This window comes from Harmonia axyridis, chromosome X, assembly GCF_914767665.1.
Source record: "Harmonia axyridis chromosome X, icHarAxyr1.1, whole genome shotgun sequence".
Taxonomy (NCBI): Eukaryota; Metazoa; Arthropoda; class Insecta; order Coleoptera; family Coccinellidae; genus Harmonia; species Harmonia axyridis.
Window position 1 is genome coordinate 23,281,637 of NC_059508.1, and position 26,445 is coordinate 23,308,081.

Genomic DNA, 26,445 nt, shown 5'->3' on the forward strand with positions numbered 1-26,445 from the left:
TATAATTTCCCATATTATTACACAAGAAAGAGGAAAAAAAATTGCCTTTGGTTCTTTAGGAATAATTTATGCTATATTAGCTATTGGACTTCTAGGATTTGTAGTATGAGCTCATCACATATTTACAGTGGGAATAGATGTTGATACTCGAGCTTATTTTACTTCAGCTACAATAATTATTGCAGTACCCACTGGAATTAAAATTTTTTCTTGATTAGCAACTTTACATGGAATACAATTTTACTATACACCTTCAATTTTATGAACCCTGGGATTTTTATTTTTATTTACAATTGGTGGATTAACAGGAGTAATTTTAGCTAACTCTTCCATAGATATTATTTTACATGACACCTATTATGTTGTAGCTCATTTTCATTACGTTTTATCTATAGGAGCTGTATTTGCCATTATAGCAGGATTTATCCATTGATTCCCTTTAATTACAGGATTCAATCTTAACAATAAATTATTACAAATCCAATTTTTAATTATATTTATTGGGGTAAACTTAACATTTTTTCCTCAACACTTCTTAGGACTAAGAGGGATACCTCGACGATACTCTGATTATCCTGATGCTTATTACAAATGAAATAAAATTTCTTCTATTGGATCTATAATTTCCTCTATTAGAATAATCTTTATAATCTTAATTATTTGAGAAAGATTTTATTCAATACGTTTAAGAAAGTTAAATTCTAATGTACCCTCTTTAATTGAATGACTCCAACTTTCTCCTCCTAATGAACATTCTTATTCAGAAGTACCAATCTTAGCTCAAAAATTCTAATATGGCAGATTAGTGCATTGGATTTAAACCCCAATTATAAAGATTTACCTTTTTTTAGAAATAGCGACTTGAAAATCATATATATTTTTAGACAGAGCTTCGTATTTACTTGAACAATTAAGATTTTTTCATGATCACGCCCTTTTGATCTTAATAATAATCACTTGTATTGTAACATATACCATAATGAGACTAACATTAAATAATTATAACCATCGTTTTATATTAGAAGGACACAATATTGAAACAATTTGAACTATCATACCAGCATTAACTTTAATTTTTATTGCTTTTCCTTCTTTAAAATTAATTTACTTAATTGATGAAATCCGTAACCCTTTAGTTACTATTAAAACTATTGGTCATCAATGATATTGAACCTATGAATATACAGATTTTAAAAATCTTGAATTTGATTCATATTTAATTAATATTAATCAACTTTTTAATTTTCGATTACTAGAAGTTGATAATCGAACTATTTTACCATATCTTTCTCATATTCGAATTCTAACTTCATCTTCTGACGTAATTCATTCTTGAACAGTTCCTTCAACAGGAGTAAAAGTTGATGCCTCCCCAGGGCGATTAAATCAACTTAGATTCAATTTAAATCGAACTGGAATTTTTTTTGGCCAATGTTCAGAAATTTTTGGAGCAAACCATAGATTTATACCTATTTCTATTCAAAGAATTTCTCCCCAAAATTTCATTAAATGGGTAGAAAATTTTTCATTAGATGACTGAAAGATAAGTATTGGTCTCTTAAACCACTTTATAGTAATTAACGACTACTTCTAATGAAAAATTTAGTTAACCTATAACATTAGTTTGTCAAACTAAAATCATTCTTAGAATAATTTTCAATTCCTCAAACTATACCTATAGATTGGTTTTCCTTGTATATTTTTATAACACTTTTATTTATTATTTTAAACATTAAAATATTTTATTCTCATAAAAAATCTCCTGTAAAAAATTTTAAATTATTAAATAAAAAATTTTCTTGAAAATGATAATAAATCTTTTTTCTTCTTTTGATCCTTCATCTTATTTTATATTACCTTTAAATTGACTAAGAATAATTATTAGTTTTTTATTTATTCCTTCTATATTCTGACTAATACCTAATCGATTTAACTTTTTAATTCAAAATATATTAATTACTCTACATAAAGAATTCAAAATCATTACAAAAAAAAATAACACTTTAATATTTATTGTATTGTTTTACTTCATTATAATTAATAACTTAATAGGGTTATTTCCTTACATTTTTACAGCCTCAAGTCATATAATTTTTACTCTATCCCTAGCTTTACCTTTATGGTTAAGATTTATATTAAATAGTTGAATTAGCCACACTTATCACTCATTTGCTCATCTAATGCCCCAAGGAACTCCTACTATTTTAATACCTTTTACAGTATGTATTGCAACAATTAGAAATATTATTCGTCCTGGAACTCTCGCTATTCGTTTATCAGCTAATATAATTGCAGGACACCTTTTATTAACTCTTTTAGGAAATACTGGTCCTATAGTAAATTTGCTTATTTTATTAATTATTATAATTCAATTTATACTAATTTTATTAGAATCAGCAGTAGCTTTAATTCAATCTTATGTTTTTGCTATCCTTAGAACTCTTTATTCTAGAGAAAATAATTTTGATAAAAAATCACTCATTTCATTTAGTAGATTATAGTCCTTGACCAATTTTAGGCGCTTTTAGAGCTATAACTGCTATAATAGGAATAATTAAATGATTCCATCTTTTTAACTCAAATTTATTTATATTAGGAAATTTAATTCTTTTACTAATTATATTTCAATGATGACGAGATGTAATTCGAGAAAGAACCTTTCAAGGAAACCACACTCTTTTAGTATCTTTTGGTTTACGATGAGGAATAATTTTATTTATTACCTCAGAGATTTTTTTCTTTATTAGTTTTTTTTGAAGATTTTATCATATAAGATTATCTCCTTCTATCGAATTAGGAATAACTTGACCTCCAAAAGGAATTAATACCTTTAATCCTAATGAAATCCCATTATTAAACACTATTATTCTATTGAGATCAGGCCTAAGTGTAACTTGAGCCCACCATAGATTAATAGAAAATAATTTTAGTCAAACATTTCAAAGATTAATTATTACTGTTTTACTAGGAATATATTTTTCTTTACTACAAGGAATTGATTATTTAGAAGCCCCATTTTCTATAGCCGATTCAGTTTATGGAAGAACATTCTTTATAGCTACAGGATTCCATGGTTTACATGTAATTATTGGTTCTATTTTTCTTTCAGTATGTTTAACTCGATTAAACTTCAATCATTTTAGAAACAATCACCATTTTGGATTCGAAGCAGCAGCATGATATTGACATTTTGTAGACGTAGTATGACTATTCCTATATATATCTATTTATTGATGAGGTAGATATCTATATAGTATAAATATTACATTTGATTTCCAATCAAAAAATCTTTTAAAAGTATAGTTAATATTCTTAATTTCATCTTTAATTTTGATAATTTTTAGAATTATAATAATTTTAATAATTATTGCAAATTATATTTCAATAAAAACATTTAAAGATCGAGAAAAAAGTTCTCCCTTTGAATGCGGATTTGACCCTAAAAATTCTGCACGCCTACCATTCTCAATTCACTTTTTTTTAATCGCTTTAATCTTTTTAATTTTTGATGTAGCAATTACCCTTATTATCCCTTTTATTTATAGAATAAAATATTCTAATATTATAATTATTAGCATTATATTTTTTATATTCATGGCAATCTTAATTTTAGGTTTATACCATGAATGAAAACAAGGAGCCTTAAACTGATCTTTATAGGATAATAGTTAAATTAACATTTAATTTGCATTTAAAAAATACTGTTTTTTAGTTTATCTTAAATAAGAAGCAAAATATTGCATTTAGTTTCGACCTAAAAATTTGAATTTAAATTCCTTATTTAATTGAAACCAAACTAGAGGTAAGTCACTGTTAATGATTCCAATGAGAAACTCTCCAATTAAAGAAATATAAAAATTTAAGCTTCTAACTTAATAAATAGCAATTTGTTAATATTTCTTTTTATATAGTTTATCTAAAACATTATATTTTCATTATAAAAAAAGATTAATTCTTATAAATACTTAAAAAATATTTTGATTTACCTCAATATCTTCAATATTGCGCTCTATTGAGCTATTTGAGTAGAATATATAAATCAATAACAAAATAATCCAAATTGAAAATATTATTATATAAATCTTTGAACTATTTTCAAAAATATACTGAAATAAAACAGAAATTTTTTTAAAAAATTTAAATAAACCCTGGCTTCCTAAGAACTCTGATCAACCTTGATCTAAAAATTTATAATTTAGTATTCCTAAATTAATAAAAAAATAATTTATTCCAAAAGTTGAAATATAAGGCAAATTCCATATTAATACTAAAAAAAATTAAAATTTTTATTAAATTAGAAAAAATTAAATTATAATTCAATTTTAATAAAGAAATCTCAAAACCTTTAATTACCCCAATTATTACTATAATTAAAATTAAAATTTTCATAAAAAAAGGTAATACAACTAAATTAATATCCTTAAATATAAATCATATAAGAACCGTTCCTGAAAATAATACAATAATAAATATAAATCCTATTCTATAAACTATTTCATCTCTTAATTCTTCAGTTCTATTTATTCTAAACCCACAATAATCTGTAAATATTAAATAATTTAATAAACGCACTGTATAAGAAACTGTTAATGTTAAAGAAATTAATATAATTAAATAAATTAAAATATTTAATCTTAACATAGAATAAACCTCTATAATTAAATCTTTTGAGTAAAATCCAGAAAAAAAAGGAATCCCACATAATGATAGATTTCTTACATTAAAATATATTACAGTTATAGGAGTTTTATAAACTAAACCCCCTATAAAACGAATATCTTGACATTCTCCTATCAAATGAATAAAATTACCTGCACATATAAATAATAAAGCTTCAAATAAAGCATGAATTAATAAATGAAAAAAAGCTAATTCATATAAACCTAATCTTAAAATAGTAACTATTAAACCTAACTGACTTAAAGTTGATAAAGCAATAATTTTTTTTAAATCATATTCAAAATTAGCCGCTAAACCTGAAATTAATATTGTTATCAATCCAATGAATATTAACACAAAAGAATAATTTTCCAATAATAAATGAAATCGAATTAATAAATAAACCCCTGCTGTTACTAAAGTTGAAGAATGTACTAATGCTGAAACAGGAGTAGGAGCAGCTATAGCTGCTGGTAATCAAGCTGAAAAAGGAATTTGTGCACTTTTAGTTAAAGCAGCAATAATAATTAACAAACCTACAATTATTATTCTTTTATCTCTATAATAATAATCAATATATAATATAAAATTCCATCTTCCAAAATTTATTATCCAAGCAATAGAAATTATTAATATCGCGTCTCCTACTCGATTAGATAAAGCTGTTAATATACCAGCTGAATAAGATTTTACATTTTGATAATAAATCACTAAACAATAAGAAACTAATCCTAACCCATCTCAACCCAATAAAATTGAAATTAAATTTGGACTTAAAATTATTAATAATATAGAAAGAACAAATATAAAAACTAATATGATAAAACGATTAATAGATAAATCCTTAGATATATAAGATTTTCTATAAAAAATTACTATTGTAGAAATAAATAAAACAAAAGAAACAAATAATAAGGATATTCAATCTAAAAGAATTGATATTTCTACTTCTATTGAATTTAAACTAAAAATTCTTCACTCAATAAAATAAACCTCTCCTGTATTAAGTAAAAATAATCTAAAACTAAAAAAAAAAAAAAAACCTAAGTATTAATCTAGAAAAAATTACACAAAAAGATATTACTTAAAGTTAAAGTAACTTCATTGACTCCACAAATCAATATTTTATATAAACTATTTAAGTATAAGAAAAATAAATCTCTTTTTAATAAAATTGAATTTAAAGGAACCCAATGCATTAATAATAAAATTAATTCTCGATGAGAAATCAATTCAAAAAAATATAATCTTCTGTAAAATTTTCCATGTTGACTAAAAGAATATAAATACAAACTATATGAAGCTCTCAAAAAAGTTATAATTATTAATATAAATATACAAATATGAGAATAATTAATTAAACTATTAATTAACAAGATTTCTCTTAACAAATTTAAAGAAGGAGGTGCAGCTATATTTCTAATTACTAACAAAAATCACCATAAAGATAAAAAAGGTACAATATTAATTAAACCTTTATTAATAAAAATGCTTCGACTAACAATACGTTCATAATTTATATTTACTAAAACAAATAATCCTGAAGAGCAACAACCATGAGCTAATATTATTATTAAAGATCCAGTAATTCCTCAAGAATTAAATGTTAATAAACCTGACAATAAAAGTCCTATATGAACAACTGAAGAATAAGCAATTAAAGATTTTATATCTCTTTGACTCAAACAACTTAAAGAAACTAAAATCCCTCCTATTGAAGATAAATTAATTAAAAAAAAATTAACCTTAACTCCTAAATATATAAATATAATTAAAAACCGAATAAGCCCGTATCTTCCTAACTTTAATATCACTCCTGCTAATATTATAGACCCAGCAACTGAAGCTTCTACATGTGCTTTAGGCAATCATAAATGAAATAAAAATATCGGTATTTTAACTAAAAATACTATTATTATTATAAAATATAAAATAAAACTAAATAAATTTACATTAATATAAGTCAAATCTAATGTTTTAAACTTTGAATAATAAATAAAAATAAATAATATTATTGGTAAAGAAGCTATAATTGTATAAAAAAATATATATATACCAGCTTGAATACGTTCAGGCTGATATCCTCAACCTAAAATTAAAATCAAAATTGGAATTAACCTAGCCTCAAAAAATATGTAAAATAAAAATATATTTATAGAAGTAAAAGTTAATAATAAAAAAAGCAATAATAATAATAATAAAATACTAAATAACTCACTAAAATCTTTCAAATTGAAAAGTTTTTCTCTAGCTATAAATATTGAAAAAGAAATTCAAAACCTTAATAATAACAAAAAATATGATAAAAAATCTATACCTATAAAAAAATTTAATGAAATAAAAAATAAAAAAGAAATTTTTGAAAAAAATCAAATTCTTATTAAAATTAAATAATTCTTAATTAATCAAAATTTATTTAAAAAACATAAAGGAATCATAAATACTAATATTATTACTATTATCATAAAATATTTAATGAATTAAAATAATCATTTCCATGAGAACGAATTATTGACACTAATAAAGATAATCCCAAAACTCTTTCACAAACACTTATAGTTAAAAAAACTACTACAAAATAAAATTCATAACTAAAATAAGATAAATAAAAATATATTATTATAAATAAAGTTAAAATTACTAATTCTAATCTAAGCAATGTTATTAATAAATGTTTTCGATTAATAAAAAAATTTAAAATTCTAAAAATAAACATACTTAAAAAAATTATTTCCATATTTTAATAATTTAATAAAAATACTGGTCTTGTAAACCAGCTTTAAGATTTAATCTTTTAAAATATCAGAGGAAAACAAATATATCTTTAATCTCCAAAATTAATATTTTTTATTAAACTACCCTCTGAAATCTTAATTTTAACATTTTTAACTTTTTTAGCAATTTTCCTTACCCACTCACTATCTTTAGGACTACTTATTTTAACTTATACTATTATAACTTGTATTATTTTAGGATTAATAAGATCAAACTTTTGATTTTCATATATTTTAATATTAATTATAATTGGTGGTTTACTAACTTTATTTATTTATATAACAAGAACTGCCTCTAATGAAAAATTTCAATTTAATAAATATATTCTATTAATTATAATTATCATAGTTTATTTATAATTACTATATTTATAAATAATATAAATCTATATTTAATAAATCAAAATATTAATAATGAAATTTCACATAAAATAGATTTAATTAGAAATTTTTATTTAAATTTAAATAAATTTTTAAATTACCCAAATTCTAACATATTTTTAATTTTGATTTTTTATTTATTAATTTCAATAATTGCAGTTGTAAAAATTACTAAAGTAAAATTTGGACCGTTACGTCAATTCAAATATGAAAATACCAATACGAAAAATTAATTCTTTAACGAAAATTATTAACAATTCTTTAATCGACCTACCTACACCAAGAAATATTTCATATTTATGAAATTTTGGATCTTTATTAGGCTTATGTTTAATAATACAAATTATTACAGGATTATTTTTATCTATACATTTTTGTGCTAACTCATATTTGTCGAGACGTAAATATAGGATGATTAATACGAACTATTCATGCAAATGGGGCCTCTTTATTTTTTATATGTTTATACTTACATATTAGGCGAGGCTTATATTTTGGTTCTTACAAACATACAGAAACTTGAATGACAGGAACTACTATTTTGTTTATATCTATAGCTACAGCCTTTTTAGGTTATGTTCTTCCCTGAGGGCAAATATCTTTTTGAGGAGCAACTGTAATTACTAATTTAGTTTCTGCAATCCCTTACCTAGGAAATTCTATCGTTATTTGACTATGGGGAGGTTTTGCTGTTGACAATGCTACACTAAACCGATTTTATTCATTTCATTTTATCTTACCTTTTATTATTTCAGCTTTAATTATAATTCATTTACTATTTTTACATAACTCTGGCTCTAGTAATCCTTTAGGATCTAATTCTAATTTAGATAAAATTAGTTTTCATCCATATTTCTCCTTTAAAGATATTTTAGGTTTTCCCATTATAATATTTTTTATTTTGAATATTATTATTCTATATCCTTATATATTAAGAGATCCTGATTATTTTATTCCAGCTAATCCTCTTTCCACCCCTCCTCATATTCAACCAGAATGATATTTTTTATTTGCTTATGCAATTCTTCGTTCTATTCCCAATAAACTTGGGGGTGTAATTGCTTTAGTAATATCAATTGCAATTCTTTATTTTATACCTTTTATTAATTTCAAAATAATGAAAAGAAACAGCTTTTATTATATTAATAAAATTATATTTTGAAATTTTATCGTTACAGTTATAATTTTAACATGAATCGGAGCTAAACCAGTTGAAGATCCTTTTATTTTAATAGGACAAATTTTTACCTTAATCTATTTCGTATACTTTATATTAAACTCAATTATTTATAAAATTTGAGACTGATGAATATTTAATTAATCAATGAGCTTGAAAAGCATATATTTTGAAAATATAAGAAAGAATTTAAATTTCTATTGATTTATACAAAATTTAATTAACTATATAATTAATACCATAAATAATAATCTTAATCTAAAATTTAGTATAAGTATATTTAAAGAAACAGGCAAAAAAACCTTTCAAGATAAATATATTAATTTATCATATCGATAACGAGGTAAAGTCCCTCGAACCCAAATTCATATAAAAGAAAAAAATAATAATTTTAAAAAAAATATAATAGAATAAAAATCTCCTCCTATAAAAATCAACCTTCTTAATATTCTTATAAAAATAATATTGGAATATTCAGCCATAAAAATAAAAGCAAATCCAAAACTTCTATATTCAACATTAAACCCTGAAACTAACTCTGATTCACCCTCAGAAAAATCAAAAGGAGTTCGATTAGTTTCAGCTAATCTTGAGATAAATCATATTATTCTAAGAGGAAAATTAAATATAACAAATCAAACATATTTTTGATAAAAAATAAAATCTATTAAATTCAAAGATATAATTAACACTAAAAATGATAATAAAATTAAAAATATTCTTACTTCATAAGAAATTACTTGAGCAACTGAACGAAGCCTTCCTAATAAAGAATAAATCGAATTTGAAGATCAACCCGATAATATAATTGTATACACACTAAAACTAGAAATTACAAAAAAAAACAATACAGAAAAATTTAACTTAAATAAATAACAATAAAAAGGTATTCTAATTCATAATATTAATGCTAAAATTAAATTAAAAACTGGTGATATAATAATAAATATAATATATAAATAATAAATAATTTAATTGCATCACTAAAAGGTTGTAAAATTCCTAAATAACCTACTTTATTAGGACCTTTTCGAATTTGAATATACCCTAATAACTTCCGTTCTAATAGAGTTAAAAAAGCTACTCTAACTAAAATACAAATAATTATTAAAATAAAAATTATCAAAATTAAAATTATATCAATTATTATTTGTATAAAATACTTATAAAGATTCTAAATCTAACGCACTAATCTGCCAAAATAATAATTCTATCCATTTATAAAATTTTAAATCATAAACTTGGTCCTTTCGTACTAAAATTTATTAAATTATTAGAGATAAAAACCAACCTGGCTTACACCGGTTTAAACTCAGATCATGTAAAGTTTAAATGGTCGAACAGACCAAATATTTAAGCTTCTACACCTAAATTTAACTTTAATCCAACATCGAGGTCGCAATCTTTTCTTTCGATTTGAACTCTAAAAAAAAATAACGCTGTTATCCCTAAGGTAATTTATTCTTTTAATCATAAAAATGGATCAATTTTTCATAAATTAATGGTTAAAGTTAAAAAAGTTAATCTAATTTTTTAATCACCCCAATCAAATTTAATAAAAATTTTAAATTTTATAATTCTTTAAATTAAAAATCTTTTATAAATTAAACTCTATAGGGTCTTCTCGTCTTTTAAAAAAATTTAAGCTTTTTAACTTAAAAATAAAATTTTTAAATAATAAAATTTAGAAAGTTATCTTCTCATCAAACCATTCATACAAGCTTTCAATTAAAAAACTAATGATTATGCTACCTTTGCACAGTCAAAATACTGCGGCCCTTCAAATTTTATTCAGTGGGCAGGTCCTACTTTAAATTATAATCAAAAAGAGATGTTTTTATTAAACAGGTGAAAGATATTTTTGCCTAATTACTTAATTATACCTTTCGTAATTACTTATATTTTTACAAAATAATTAATACTAATTTTATCATTATTTCAATATAATTTTCATTATTAAATTTACTTTAATAAAAAAATTAAATTAATATATAAATATTTCAATTAAATAACAAATTTTAACAAACTTCAAATAGTAAAAATTTCTAATTCTATAAATTATCAATTTATAATATTTAATTATAATAATTTAATTTCAAGCTTATCCCTAAAACTATTAAAATAAAAATTCAAAAAATTAAAAATTAAATTTTTATAATTTTTATAATGAATTAAATTCTTTTCTTAAAAAACTAGATATATTTAAAAACGAATAACGTTTCACTACTATATAATTATTATAAATATTTATTAAACAATAATATTTATAACTATATAGCTCTTTTAAATTCGAGATAAATATATAAATATTAAATTTTTAATAAACCCTGATACACAAGGTACACAATATTGTTTCTTTTATAAATTTATATAATTTTCCTTTTCAGTACTATTAATCTATCATAAAATAAAATTTTTCTTAATCTAATAAAAATACTAATTCTTTAATAAAATTATATATATATATATATAGTTAAAGTTAGATAAGGGGTGTGGGAAAATTGATAAGTGTTATAATGTCACTCTTCTTTATTTCATTTAGTCGACGTTTCGATCCTTATCTAACTTTAACTATTGTTGTATATTGGGAATTAAAATTGTTGATATATATATATATATAAATATATATATATATATATATATATATATATATATATATATATATATATATATATATATATATATATATATATATATATATATTAATATATATATAACATTGTATAGTCAATTTTTCATATTCTCCCGAAATACAATTCATGGCATTACTCATGAAACTACAGAAAAATATTACAATGTTCAGCATCCTTAAATCTAATCTGTACAAATTAACAACTTTATCAATGAATCTTTACACTTCACACCGTATCACTCCTTCGATAAAATAATAAATAAGGAACTCTATCTCCTTGACGTTTAAGAACATCTTCTTCCGTAACTCTGTTTATTTTGGAGTCATCAAACCTCAACTATGTATTATACCCCGAATGGAAAGTATCTGCTATATAATGCATATAGCTGGCCTCCTTTCCTACATGGTATACTACACATATTAATTTATTTTGTCTCTCCGCTGAAGAATTCGTCCTTCCAGATAATATTTTAGAATCAATCTGCAGATTGATGGGAAATTCTATAGTCTTCATTATTTTAGTGCAGCCATTCATTCTGTATTCGAAGCATTTCAAGTGTAATACTAAAACTACAGGCAACTTCTCTATCATCACTTGCTGCCATGCTTCAACCGTTTCTTTCGTTTTCGATGATGTCAGACCCTCTAGTTTGTTCTTGGTTGTAAGGCCTTCTAATGCTTCAGCTATGTTATTTGCTTTCTTAATATTTAATGGCAATGTTAGGAATGGTTCAATATTTTCTGAAGTTTCGTCTCCGGTTTTATGGATTCTTGAACAGAGAAGTCCTCCGAATATATCACTAATCGGTGTATTGTCCATTTGTATTTCTCTTGTTACATTCCCTTCGTTCCTAGGACCAATAACTTTCCAATCATCCACATCTATTTTCACTTCTTTTTTAGCTGCTTGAATATTTTCGTCATGGCTAATCAATTTCATTATTCCCATCATTGAGTCCAATCAACAGAAGGCCCAAGAATTCTTCGGCGTCTTCTTGTCGGCCTTCAACAAGGAAAGAATCGCTACGTGTTCCGTTTAGCATCGTATAAAACGATGAGGCCTCAAACGAATTGCCATTGTCTATATTGACGAAAGTTTGCTTCTTGTTCTTCTTTTTTGAACGTGACTTGCGTCTTACATTGGGCAGATTATCGAAGTTATTCATAAATTTACACCTGGATTAGTTGAATAATGAAAAAACATATATAAAATTGTTATTCAATCAAAGTTGCAAATTATATTAATTTATACTTACATATTTTCACTCATTGTTATTGATTTCAGTGCATTATTGTAAGTGAAGTTCTCTGATAGCCGTTTGAGGAGATTACAAAGTGGTGGGCAAGCAAGTAAGGCTTGTAATATTGAGTTTATATAACAAAAATTACTTTTGTTTCGTAAACACCTGGGTTTAAAACTGGTTTGCGTCCCAGCAATTTAATAGTTCTTGAGAAATTCTGAAAATTTAAAAATGTTACTAACCATGATAGAAACTTGAATTTTCACTGATATCTGTAGGTGAAAACCAAAGCATTCCACTTTTCATCGAGTAAAATGGGTTCAACTAAGTAAAATAATTATCTACAGTAGATGTAAGCAAATTGTTAGTTGAAAGTAAGATAAATATATAAAAAAAGATATGGTTTTGAACTCACCTCCTAACATATGAGTGGCTGAATCTATTTTTTTGACTACTTTTGTATGTTTTAAAGATGTTACATGTGAATCATTAATTTTATTGTCTATTTTCTCATTCGATATTGTTTTAACATCTTCATCAAATAGACTAGCCCATGATTTTTTCCATACATTTACTGTGGGCTCCTCAATTTTAGATTCATTTTTATTCGAGATGCTACTTTCAATTTTTTCAATTGTCCTATTGGAAATTGTATCATTTTTGATTATCTCTGTATTATCTCTTGCATTAATTCCAACTGTTTTTACAGCTGAACTAGGGGGAGTTGAAGGTTTCGAATGTTTTCCTGTCATCTCATTCTGGATAAAAGGTTTTGTAATTGATAATCCATTGTAATTGTGTACAGATTTTCTACACTCATTTTCTGAAAAAGTTGATATTAGTTGATTCATTATTATATTACATATTCATATTGACCATGAATAATTCTTTTAAGATCTCTATACTTACTTGCAGAAAATTTTTGTTTAACACTACAGGGTAATTTGTATTCACTAGAATTGGTAAATAATATATTATTAATAATACCTCTTCTTCTTCTAACTGAGTTAACTCCAAGAAATGTAGATTCTGAAAAAAAAAAATTACAATAAAATAGTGGAAATCATTTTGGAAATTATAATATTTCTGTATATAGTATATCCAAAGTCCCTTGAAATAGTCTATAAAAACGCTTGGCCAGAGATAATTGCAAAACAGTCATAAACCAGTAAGGCGAAATTTATATCCCTCAGTGGAAGCAGAAGGCTGAATGATAATGATGTACAGGGTGATTCACCGCGATGGCTATTGTTTATGGAAAACTAATAATAATTTTGTGCTGAAAATTTGAACAATTTCAGATTACTACCTACTTATTTCAAACGGCACACCCAGTATATTATTGCATTATCAGATAGCTTGGTTGATGATAATTTCAGCAATATGGCAATACTTGAGTATAAGCTGAACGGTTCATAAGTTGAAGAGATTCCTATAGATATCTAATGTAAAGTTTTTTAGAAAAATCTATATTTTTTTATTCATTCAGTCAATTTTACGTAGATATAAAAAAAAAGAAGTCTCAAGCAAACTCTATACTAGAAGAGTTTTCGAGGAAAAACTTCAACTAAGGAAAACTGCAACTTCTCATTGAATGGAGTAGTCTATGACTTCCAGAAAACATGAAAAGAAACTAAAAAGTCGAAATTTCTTGAATTGTAATAAATTTTTCGTTAAGAAAGTTGAAAATTCATAAACCAATAAAAAAAAACTAACTACATAAAATATAACTGATATTTGAAAATATTCGAATAAATGAAAATAACCCTAAGCTAGTATTAAAAAAATTACCTCCATATTCAAACAATTAACTATCTAAACATGAAACTTTCCACTAGAAATACCACTTCAACAACTGTTTATAAAGTAACTCTTCCACGTGGGAGATTATAGCTAGCTGCGTGACATCCTAGTCCAAGAAAATCAACAATGTGGAATGGCTTACTTGGATAATTGTTCATCAAAAAGAAAAAAGGGAATAAGAACAGTCCCTCATACCAATGTGGCTTCCTTAGACACGGAAGTCAAGCTTTCGTCCCTGTGTTATACGATGAAAAGAGTTAGAATGAGAAACATTGAAGGGAATAGCAAACAAATGAAATCAACAACAGAAGTCAGTCGTGCATTTGTGGTTACAGCAGCAATTGACCTCACCACGTGGGAGATTATAGCTACCTGCGTGACATCCGAGTCCAAGAAAATCAACAATGTGGAATGGCTTACTTGGATAATTGATCATTATACAGAAAGAATGGAATAAGAACAGTCCCTTATACCGATGTGGTTTCCATAGACACGTGTGTCAAGCTTTCGTCCCTGTGCAATACGATGAAAAGTATTAGAATGAGAAACATTGAAGAAAATAACAAACGAATGAAATCAACAACAGAAGTCAGTCGTGCATTTGTGGTTACAGCAGCAATTGACCTCACCACGTGGGAGATTATAGCTACCTGCGTGACATCCGAGTCCAAGAAAATCAACAATGTGGAATGGCTTACTTGGATAATTGTTCATCAAAAAGGAAAAAGGGAATAAGAACAGTCCCTCATACCAATGTGGCTTCCTTAGACACGTAAGTCAAGCTTTCGTCCCTGTGTAATACGATGAAAAGAGTTAGAATGAGAAACATAGAAAAAAAAAACTAACAAATGAAATCAACAACAGAAGTCAGTCGTGCATTTGTGGTTACAGCAGCAATTGACCTTACCACGCGGGAGATTATAGCTACCTGCGTGACATCCGAGTCCAAGAAAATCAACAATGTGGAATGGCTCACTTGTATAATTGTTCATTAAACAGAAAGAAGGGAATAAGAACAGTCCCTTATACCAAAGTGGTTTCCTTAGACACGTGTGTCAAGCTTTCGTCCCTGTGCAATACGATGAAAAGTGTTAGAATGAGAAACATTGAAGAAAATAACAAACGAATGAAATCAACAACAGAAGTCAGTCGTGCATTCGTGGTTACAGCAGCAATTGACCTTACCACGTGGGAGATTATAGCTACCTGCGTGACATCCGAGTCCAAGAAAATCAACAATGTGGAATGGCTCATTTGGATTATTGTTCATCAAAAAGAAAAAAGGGAATAAGAACAGTCCCTTATACCAATGTGGTTTCCTTAGACACGTGTCATGCTTTCGTCCCTGTGCAATACGATAAAAAGTGTTAGAATGAGAAACATAGAAGGAAAAAACAAACAAATGAAATCAACAACAGAAGTCAGTCGTGCATTTGTGGTTACAGCAGCAATTGACCTTACCACGTGGGAGATTATAGCTACCTGCGTTACATCCGAGTCCAAGAAAATCAACAATGTGGAATGGCTTACTTGGATAATTGTTCATTGAACAAAAAGAAGGGAATGAGAACAGTCCTTATACCAAAGTTGTTTCCTTAGACACGTGTGTCAAGCTTTCGTCCCTGTGCAATACTATGAAAAGTGTTAGAATGAGAAACATTGAGGAAAATAACAAACGAATGAAATCAACAACAGAAGTCAGTCGTGCATTTGTGGTTACAGCAGCAATTGACCTTACCACGTGGGAGATTATAGCTACCTGCGTTACATCCGAGTCCAAGAAAATCAAAAATGTGGAATGGCCTACTTGGATAATTGTTCATTAAACAAAAAGAAGGGAATAAGAACAGTCCCTCATACCAAAGTGGTTGCCTTAGACACGTGTGTCCAGCTTTCGTCCCTGTGCAATACGATGAAAATTGTTAGAATGAGAAACATAGAAGGAAATAACAAACAAATGAAATCAACAACAGAAGTCAATCGTGCATTCGTGGTTACAGCAGCAATGGACCTTACCACGTGGGAGATTATAGCTACCTGCGTGACATCCGAGTCCAAGAAAATCAACAATGTGGAATGGCTTACTTGGATAATTGTTCATTAAACAAAAAGAAGGGAATAAGAACAGTCCCTTATACCAAAGTGGTTTCCTTAGACACGTGTGTCAAGCTTTCGTCCCTGTGCAATACGATAAAAAGTGTTAGAATGTGAAACATTCAAGAAAATAAAAAACGAATGAAATCAACAACATAAGTCAATCGTGCATTTGTGGTAACAGCAGCAATTGACCTTACCACGTGGGAGATTATAGCTCCCTGCGTGACATCCGAGTCCGAAATAATTAACAATGTGGAATGGCTTACTTGGATAATTGTTCATTAAACAAAAAGAAGGGAATAAGAACAGTCCCTCATACCAAAGTGGTTTCCTTAGACACGTGTGTCAAGCTTTCGTCCCTGTGCAATACGATGAAAATTGTTAGAATGAGAAACATAGAAGGAAATAACAAACAAATGAAATCAACAACAGAAGTCAATCGTGCATTCGTGGTTACAGCAGCAATGGACCTTACCACGTGGGAGATTATTGCTACCTGCGTGACATCCGAGTCCAAAAAAATCAACAATGTGGAATGGCTTACTTGGATTATTGTTCATCAAAAAGAAAAAAAGGAATGAGAACAAACCCTTGTGGTTTCCTTAGACACGTGTGTCAAGCTTTCGTCCCTGTGCAATACGATGAAAAGTGTTAGAATGAGAAACATAGAAGGAAAAAACAAACAAATGAAATCAACAACAGAAGTCAGTCATGCATTTGTGGTTACAGCAGCAATTGACCTTACCACGTGGGAGATTATAGCTAGCTGCGTGACATCCTAGTCCAAGAAAATCAACAATGTGGAATCGGAATAAGAACAGTCCCTCATACCAATGTGGCTTCCTTAGACACGTAAGTCAAGCTTTCGTCCCTGTGCAATACGATAAAAAGCGTTAGAATGAGAAACATAGAAGGAAAAAACAAACAAATGAAATCAACAACAGAAGTCAGTCGTGCATTTGTGGATACAGCAGCAATTGACCTTACCACGTGGGAGATTATAGCTACCTGCGTGACATCCGATTCCAAGAAAATCAACAATGTGGAATGGCTTACTTGGATAATTGTTCATTAAACAAAAAGAAGGGAATAAGAACAGTCCTTATACCAAAGTTGTTTCCTTAGACACGTGTGTCAAGCTTTCGTCCCTGTGCAATACGATGAGAAGTGTTAGAATGAGAAACATTGAAGAAAATAACAAACAAATGAAATCAACAACAGAAGTCAATCGTGCATTCGTGGTTACAGCAGCAATGGACCTTACTACGTGGGAGATTATAGCTACTTGCGTGACATCCGAGTCCAAAAAAATCAACAATGTGGAATGGCTCACTTAGATAATTGTTCATCAAAAAGAAAAAAGGGAATGAGAACAAACCCTTGTGGTTTCCTTAGACACGTGTGTCAAGCTTTCGTCCCTGTGCGATACGATGAAAAGTGTTAGAATGAGAAACATTGAAGAAAATAACAAACGAATGAAATTAACAACAGAAGTCAGTCGTGCATTTGTGGTTACAGCAGCAATTGACCTTACCACGTGGGAGATTATAGCTAGCTGCGTGACATCCTAGTCCAAGAAAATCAACAATGTGGAATGGCTTACTTGGATAATTGTTCATTAAACAAAAAGAAGGGAATAAGAACAGTCCTTATACCAAAGTTGTTTCCTTAGACACGTGTGTCAAGCATTCGTTCCTGTGCAATACGATGAAAAGTGTTAGAATGAAAAACATTGAAGAAAATAACAAACGAATGAAATCAACAGTAGAAGTCAGTCGAGCATTTGTGGTTACAGCAGCAATTGACCTTACCACGTGGAAGATTATAGCTACCTGCGTGACATCCGAGTCCATGAAAATCAACAATGTGGAATGGCTTACTTGGATAATTGTTCATCAAAAAGAAAAAAGGGAATGAGAACAAACCCTTGTGGTTTCCTTAGACACGTGTGTCAAGCTTTCGTTCCTGTGCAATACGATAAAAAGTGTTAGAATGAGAAACATAGAAGGAAATAACAAACAAATGAAATCAACAACAGAAGTCAGTCGTGCATTTGTGGTTACAGCAGCAATTGACCTTACCACGTGGGAGATTATAGCTACCTGCGTGACATCCGAGTCCAAGAAAATCAACAATGTGGAATGGCTTACTTGGATAATTGTTCATTAAACAAAACGAAGGGATTAAGAACAGTCCCTTATACCAAAGTGGTTTCCTTAGACACGCGTGTCAAGCTTTCGTCCCTGTGCAATACGATGAAAAGTGTTAGAATGAGAAACAGAGAAGGAAATAACAAACAAATGAAATCAACAACAGAAGTCAGTCGTGCATTTGTGGTTACAGCAGCAATTGACCTTACCACGTGGGAGATTATAGCTACCTGCGTGACATTCGAGTCTGTGACGGCGACTTTCTTCGGATTGATGATTGTTTACTATTTCTCTCCTATATTACCTCGGGCGCCAATTGCGATAGGTTTTATAAGGTCGCAATTCCTTACGTCGCTCACTATTATCGACCCTGGGTAGCTTTTAAACAGTTGGAGAAGGGTTCGATTCAATCTGAGGTAAGAGCGATTGACCAGTGGTGATTTATTTCGCTAAATGGCAGTAAATGTCTATGAGATAAATAAAAGACACCCTGACGAAACACACTATATTTAACAATATCCGTTCCCTTATGTACAACACCAAATTATATACAATACTATCCTATATATACAATAATGCAAAAGGCTACTAAACACCAAAAGCAAATATTTACAATGCAACACGGTACGGAACGAGAACTAAGCGAGGTGAGCAGGTGGCGTATATCAAGCAGCAGAAATTAGTAAGCAGTGAGCAAGCAAATTGAGCGATGATAAAAACGGTTAAGTGCGGACAAGCGTGGAAAGCATGCAGATTGGCGTGTGAAATGCAGTCTAATAAGTCAGATGTGACTACCTATCCTGTGTTCCGTACGGTCCGGTTCGATACCTCTTTATTAGAAACAGCAAGCCTGAACAATATCTTCGAATCAGGTCTTGTATCGGCGCATCCACCAAAAATTGATATTAAGTCAGACTGGGCAGGGTGACTCACCGAAATGACCACGGTGATCAGTGAATCGGAAATACGCGACCCCTCTCCACAAGATAAGGAATTCCGTCTGGTGGTCCCAAATAAGAGTTACTCGCAATAAGGGACCCGACACACGGATTCCACTTGAGAAAGTTGGGTCTTAGACACAGATTTCAATCAGGGTACTTGTCGGCGCATCCACCAAAATAAATCTCAGGTCGGACTGGGCAGGGTGACTCACCGAAATGACCACGGTGATCCGTGAATCGGAAATAAGCGACCCCGCTCCACAAGATAAGGAATTCTGTCTGGTGGTCCCAAATAAGAGTTGCTCGCAATAAGGGACCCGACACACAGATTCCACCTGAGAAAGTTGGGTCTTAGAAACAGATGTCAATCAGGGTATCTGTCGGCACATCCACCAAAATAAATCTAAGAAATAAACTTCGTTCGGGGTATACTATGGCGCATCCACCAATTCTAGACTCGAGTCAGACCGGACAGGGTAATTCGCCGAATAGACTGCTGTGATCCGGAGATCGGAATTAAGCGACCCCTCTCCCCAAGATAAGGAGTTATGCCTGGTAGTTCCAAATAAGAGTTGCTCGCAATGAGGAACCGGACAGACAAACTCCACTTGAGAAAGAAAGATCTGAGAAATAAATTTCACTCGGGTATACTTCGGCGCATCCACCAATTCACGACTCGAGTCAGATCGGACAGGGTAATTAGCCCAAAACACCGCGGTGATCCGGAGATCGGAAATGAGCGACCCCTCTCCTCAAGATAAGGAGTTCTGCCTGGTAGTTCCAAATAAGAGTTGCTCGCAATAAGGAACCGGACAGACAAACTCCACTTGAGAAAGAAAGATCAAAGAAATAAATTTCACTTACGGTATACCTCGGCGCATCCACCAATTAACGACTCGAGTCGGACCGGACAGGATAATTAACCTTAAAGGCCGCAGTGATCCGGAGATCGGAAATAAACGACCCCTCTCCCCAAGATAAGGAGTTTTGCCTGGTAGTTCCAAATAAGAGTTGCTCGCAATAAGGAACCGAACAGACAAACTCCACTTGAGAAAGAAAGATCTTAGAAATAAAATAAATTGCAAATAAATCACACTCGGAAAGTATCGATGGAACACAGGAAAGTCACCGATAATACAGACAGGAATAAAACGGTTCTTACCAATCCTAAGAATTTCCCACTTCACTACACGAACTCAAATTCTTTTCGTGTACGGGCTAAGTGTCAAATTCACGAATATAAAATACGGCACTAAAACGTCCAACGTTCAAAAGAAAAATTGCAAACTAAAAATTAAACTCTAAGTTGTTACTCAAGAAAATCCGCTCAATAACTATGAAAATATATAGCTCGAAGACGCCGACAGGAGTAAATCGGAAAATATCTTAATACTTCGAAGACACCGGCAAGAATAATCCTCCTTTTCCGAAATACTTCACTTGTAATCTCGGTTGGAAGGGGAAAATTTCGAGTCTCGAAATCGGCGGTATACCTATGAAAAACGAACGACAACATGTAAAAAAGAACATATTGAAGAGATAACGTCTATCGCGTTGTCGCTCGAAAGTTTTTATACATAGGCTGATATTTTAAATTGCATCGTTATATTTTCATGAAATAAATAAATCAGAAATTATTCCAAATGAAAATTTTTGAATTGGACGAAAAATACCTTCACTGCTCTCAATTAATATTTTATTTTCACCTACTCAGATGACTGGTAGAATAATGATGGAATTCTAAACCTGGGGCAAATTATACTGGGTGATTCTAATAAAATAATCATTGAATTCTAAACCTGGGTAAATTATACTAGGTGATTCTAGTAAAATAATTATTGAATTCTTGACCTGGGCTAAATGATACCGGGTGATTCTAGTAACGAATTTCACTTCGTTACACACCCCCCTTACTTCCCCAAAAAAAAACGAAAGTTTTTTTTGTCACCACCTGCTACCCCGCTGTTCAACTATCTATTGGCAGACGGCCAATATCATCCCTGGGTGAATCTCCATCGGCCATAGTTGGAGGTTCGTTGAGGGTCGCAGTAGCTCACACTGGATTCCAATGGACCGGAGATTGGGTTGACCTGACCTCACGCCCTGATCCATTCCGACTCTAGACGGCTCCTCTTGTTGCCTCGTCCGGGCTCGATTTTCTCTTGGGCATGGACAATCCCTAGACATAACTCCCAAACGACCGCAGCGAGAACAAAATAATCGGACGTTGTTCCGGCAATGTCTCCGGGCGTGGCCCAGTAGTCCACACCGCCAACATGCACCCTCCATGAGTTTGATGAAGCGTGGAACTTCCCTCTGCGCTCTTGGGTAGTGTGGGTCTGGGGCTGGTACGTGGGTTCTGGAAGGCCTGCGGGGTTTTCTAGCCTTTGGCTTGTGTCGTCCACCGGCATGGCCACGAGGTAAGTCATAGGGGCGTCGTCTCGCTGGAGGTGTTGGGTGATGACATAGAGATGTAGGTGGTCCCCTAGCCGCCGTCTCCTTCCGTTGCTGTTGCCAGAATTCGATTTCTTCCTCCACTAACTCGTCGAAACTGGCCGGCATGGATTCCACTATTCCGGCGTCGATGAGGTCCCACTCTCCTCTAGACATCTTTGTTCTAAAACACAACAAGATTAGCGACCCATTGTATAAAACTTACCAACACCAATGACGACCTACTTCACTTATTGACGGACAGACGGACGTCCGCGGGACAGAGAGGCGCCCTTACTCCTGGGGAACCCAAATTCGCTTCGTCCTCCCATTCGGAAACACGAACTTAGGGTGGAGTCTACCCCGCACTCCTGGAGGGCGAAACCGCAGCAGCCTCTGCCTGAATCGGGGAGTCCAGCCACCCTTTGGTTGCCTCTCAAAGGCTTCTACAAAGCTCTCACCCACCTTTATGGCCTCAAATTTTGACGGTCTTTCAGATGAGGATATCTCTTTGGACCCCTCTTTGGCTGATACGGCCAGCTGCCTGAAGGTCATCTCGCCCCATGCAGCGGAAGGGCGATGCGCTGGATCAACCCTCAGAAGTTCCACCAGGCTGCTGCGTAATCCCTCTGGCACCTCGAGCATCTCCTCCCCGCGGTAGTGTCCTATCAAGTTCATGACCTTCTTTTCCCCATTCGGCGTCATGAAGGGTAGCTTCCCGGTTGCCATGTATAAAGCCGTCACTCCCATGGCCCACACATCCGAGGGGAGTCTGAATGGCAACCTTTTCAGGACCTCCGGTGCCCAAAATGGGGGAGTACCAGCTCGCCGCGACGTGGTCGGGAACCTCTGATTAAGTCGGCAGGCGAGCCCGAAATCAGCGATGCAGACCCGCCGACCCCGGTTTTATATCCCGGTGCAGGATACGCTGAGCATGGCAGGCCGCCAGCCCAGCGAAAGCCTGCCCCAACATATCACAACACTCCCCCTCCGGCAGAGGCCCCCGTCGTTGGACCAGTTCCAACAGGTCTCCCTCCATCAGCTCGACCCCAAGATAGAGCCGTTCGTCGGTTACGTAATCCACCAATAGGCGGACCACGTTTGGGTGTCTCATGGCTTTCAGCATCCTCAGCTCCGTCATGGACACCTCGTCTTTCGGGGCCACCTTCAGGGCAAATCTTATATCTCCGTGTTCGACCTCGAACACTTTTCCAAAACCTCCCTCGCCGAGGGTACGGATTTTCCGGAAGGGTCCGGAGATCCTGGTTATTCTCTCCGGAGTGGGCTCTTCATCAGAGGGGTTGGAGGGTACGACCGCCACTGATCGCAACATATCCTGAAACAGACGGATGACTGACACGGCTCCACCCCTCGGTCTTATGCATGCTCTCCACTATGTATCCGCGGGTTTCCCGAAATTTCCGAGTGCTCAACGCCCTGCTCACCTTCGTAGAATGGTTTCAAATCTTTAACGTGGATGTGACGAAGATATTTACCCGACGCGCTTTTCAAGTCGTAAACCACTGGAGATATGACCTTAGTAACGGTATACGGACCAGAATATTTGGGCGATAACTTAGATGCAAAGCCTTCAGCCGCCGACGACAACGGATGTTCTCGACGCAAAACTTTGTCACCTACCCGGCACGACCACGCTCTCCTTCGGAGATTATAATACCGACTCTGTTGGTTGAATGCACGAGCCAGCTGGAGTCTAACAAACTCCCGGGTCTCTTGGAGTCGCTTGATGCGATTTGCGTATTGGCCTACCCCTTGGACCTGTGGTTCTTCCATTGATTTTTCTGCGTCACCTTTGGCTCCTGATGTCCGACGGTTCGTTTCTGGGGAGTGGACCTCCCGACCGAAATTCAGGAACGCCGGTGTGAATCCGGTGGACTCATATATTGTCAGGCGAGAGTGGGATTCGAATAACCATGAACTGCCAATTCAATCTCTCTACAAAAATCGTTATATCTCCTAAACTATTCGTCGCAGACCCCTCAAATAAAAACTTTCGTGATCTTCGTGAACTACGTGAACAGATCAATAGAAAAAGAGGTATATTATCACCAAGAAGGAACTTTTGATTTTTTACAATTTTTTAAGGTCCAGGGTAAGGAAAATTCGAGAAAATTCAATCTCTCTACAAAAATCGTTATATCTCCTAAACTATTCGTCGCAGACCCCTCAAATAAAAACTTTCGTGATCTACGTGAACAGATCAATAGAAAAAGAGGTATTTTATTACCAAGAAAGATCTTTTGATTTTTTACAATTCTTCAAGGTCCGGGGTAAGGAAAATTCGAGAAAATTCAATCTCTCTATAAAAATCGTTATATCTCCTAAACTATTCGTCGCAGACCCCTCAAATAAAAACTTTCGTGATCTACGTGAACAGATCAATAGAAAAAGAGGTATTTTATTACCAAGAAAGATCTTTTGATTTTTTACAATTCTTCAAGGTCCGGGGTAAGGAAAATTCGAGAAAATTCAATCTCTCTATAAAAATCGTTATATCTCCTAAACTATTCGTCGCAGACTGCTCAAATGAAAACTTTCGTGATCTACATGACCAGATCAATAGAAAAAGAGGTATATCATTACCAAGAAGGAACTTTCAATTTTTTACAATTTTTTAAGGTCCGGGGTAAGAAAAATTCGAGAAAATTTTTCGACTCAAATATTGTCAGGCGAGAGTGGGATTCGAATAACCATGAACTGCCAATACCAACTCTGCTCACCGATTTTCAGTAGTCCCCATAGTTTAGGAGAAATTTGAAGTCGAAATTTTTGGAAAAAACCGTAAAAATTCAATCTCTCTATAAAAATCGTTATATCTCCTAAACTATTCGTCGCAGACTCCTCAAATAAAAACTTTCGTGATCTTCATGACCAGATCAATAGAAAAAGAGGTATATTATTACCAAGAAGGAACTTTTAATTTTTTACAATTTTTTAAGGTCCGGGGTAAGGAAAATTCGAGAAAATTCGAGAAAATTTTTCGACTCAAATATTGTCAGGCGAGAGTGGGATTCGAATAACCATAAACTGCCAATACCAACTCTGCTTACCGATTTTCCGTTGTCCCCATAGTTTAGGAGAAATTTGAATTCGAAATTTTTGGAAAAAACCGTAAAAATTCAATCTCTCTACAAAAATCGTTATATCTCCTAAACTATTCGTCGCAAACCCCTCAAATAAAAACTTTCGTGATCTACGTGACCAGATCGATAGAAAAAGAGGTATATTATTACCAAGAAGGAACTTTTAATTTTTTACAATTTTTTAAGGTCCGGGGTAAGGAAAATTCGAGAAAATTCTTCGACTCAAATATTGTCATTCGTGAGTGGAATTCGAATAATCATGAACTGCCAATACCAACTCTGCTAACCTATTTTCCGTAGTCCCCATAGTTTAGGAGAAATTTGAAGTCGAAATTTTTGGAAAAAACCGTAAAAATTCAATCTCTCTATAAAAATCGTTATATCTCCTAAACTATTCGTCGCAGACCCCTCATATAAAAACTTTCGTGATCTACGTGAACAGATCAATAGAAAAAGAGGTATATTATCACCAAGAAGGAACTTTTAATTTTTTACAATTTTTTAAGGTCCGGGGTAAGGAAAATTCGAGAAAATTCAATCTCTCTACAAAAATCGTTATATCTTCTAAACTATTCGTCGCAGACCCCTCAAATAAAAACTTTCGTGATCTACGTGAACCGATCAATAGAAAAAGAGGTATTTTATTACCAAAAAAGATCTTTTAATTTTTTACAATTTTTCAAGGTCCGGGGTAAGGAAAATTCGAGAAAATTCAATCTCTCTATAAAAATCGTTATATCTCCTAAACTATTCGTCGCAGACTCCTCAAATAAAAACTTTCGTGATCTACATGACCAGATCAATAGAAAAAGAGGTATATTATTACCAAGAAGGAACTTTTAATTTTTTACAATTTTTTAAGGTCCGGGGTAAGGAAAATTCGAGAAAATTCGAGAAAATTTTTCGACTCAAATATTGTCAGGCGAGAGTGGGATTCGAATAACCATGAACTGCCAATACCAACTCTGCTTACCGATTTTCCGTAGTCCCCATAGTTTAGGAGAAATTTGAATTCGAAATTTTTGGAAAAAACCGTAAAAATTCAATCTCTCT

At 31.7% G+C, this 26,445-nt stretch overlaps 1 protein-coding gene and 2 pseudogenes across 1 annotated transcript; 1 reads left to right on the forward strand and 2 right to left on the reverse strand.

Annotated features, from left to right (window-relative positions):
- Positions 1 to 1,876: 1,876 nt before the first annotated feature.
- On the reverse strand, positions 1,877 to 5,667 carry LOC123685849 (annotated as a pseudogene).
- Positions 5,668 to 8,219: 2,552 nt separating this feature from the next.
- Positions 8,220 to 9,135, forward strand: LOC123685850 (annotated as a pseudogene).
- Positions 9,136 to 23,165: 14,030 nt separating this feature from the next.
- On the reverse strand, positions 23,166 to 23,621 carry LOC123686644 (cell division control protein 2 homolog). The gene has a single exon (XM_045626861.1). It carries the CDS (start codon positions 23,619 to 23,621, stop codon positions 23,166 to 23,168), a length of 456 nt encoding a protein of 151 aa, XP_045482817.1.
- Positions 23,622 to 26,445: the final 2,824 nt, after the last annotated feature.

Coding starts and splice junctions, on each gene's coding strand:
- LOC123686644 (XM_045626861.1), bottom strand. CDS start 23,621: ATGTTGCGATCAGTGGCGGTCGTACCCTCCAACCCCTCTGATGAAGAG.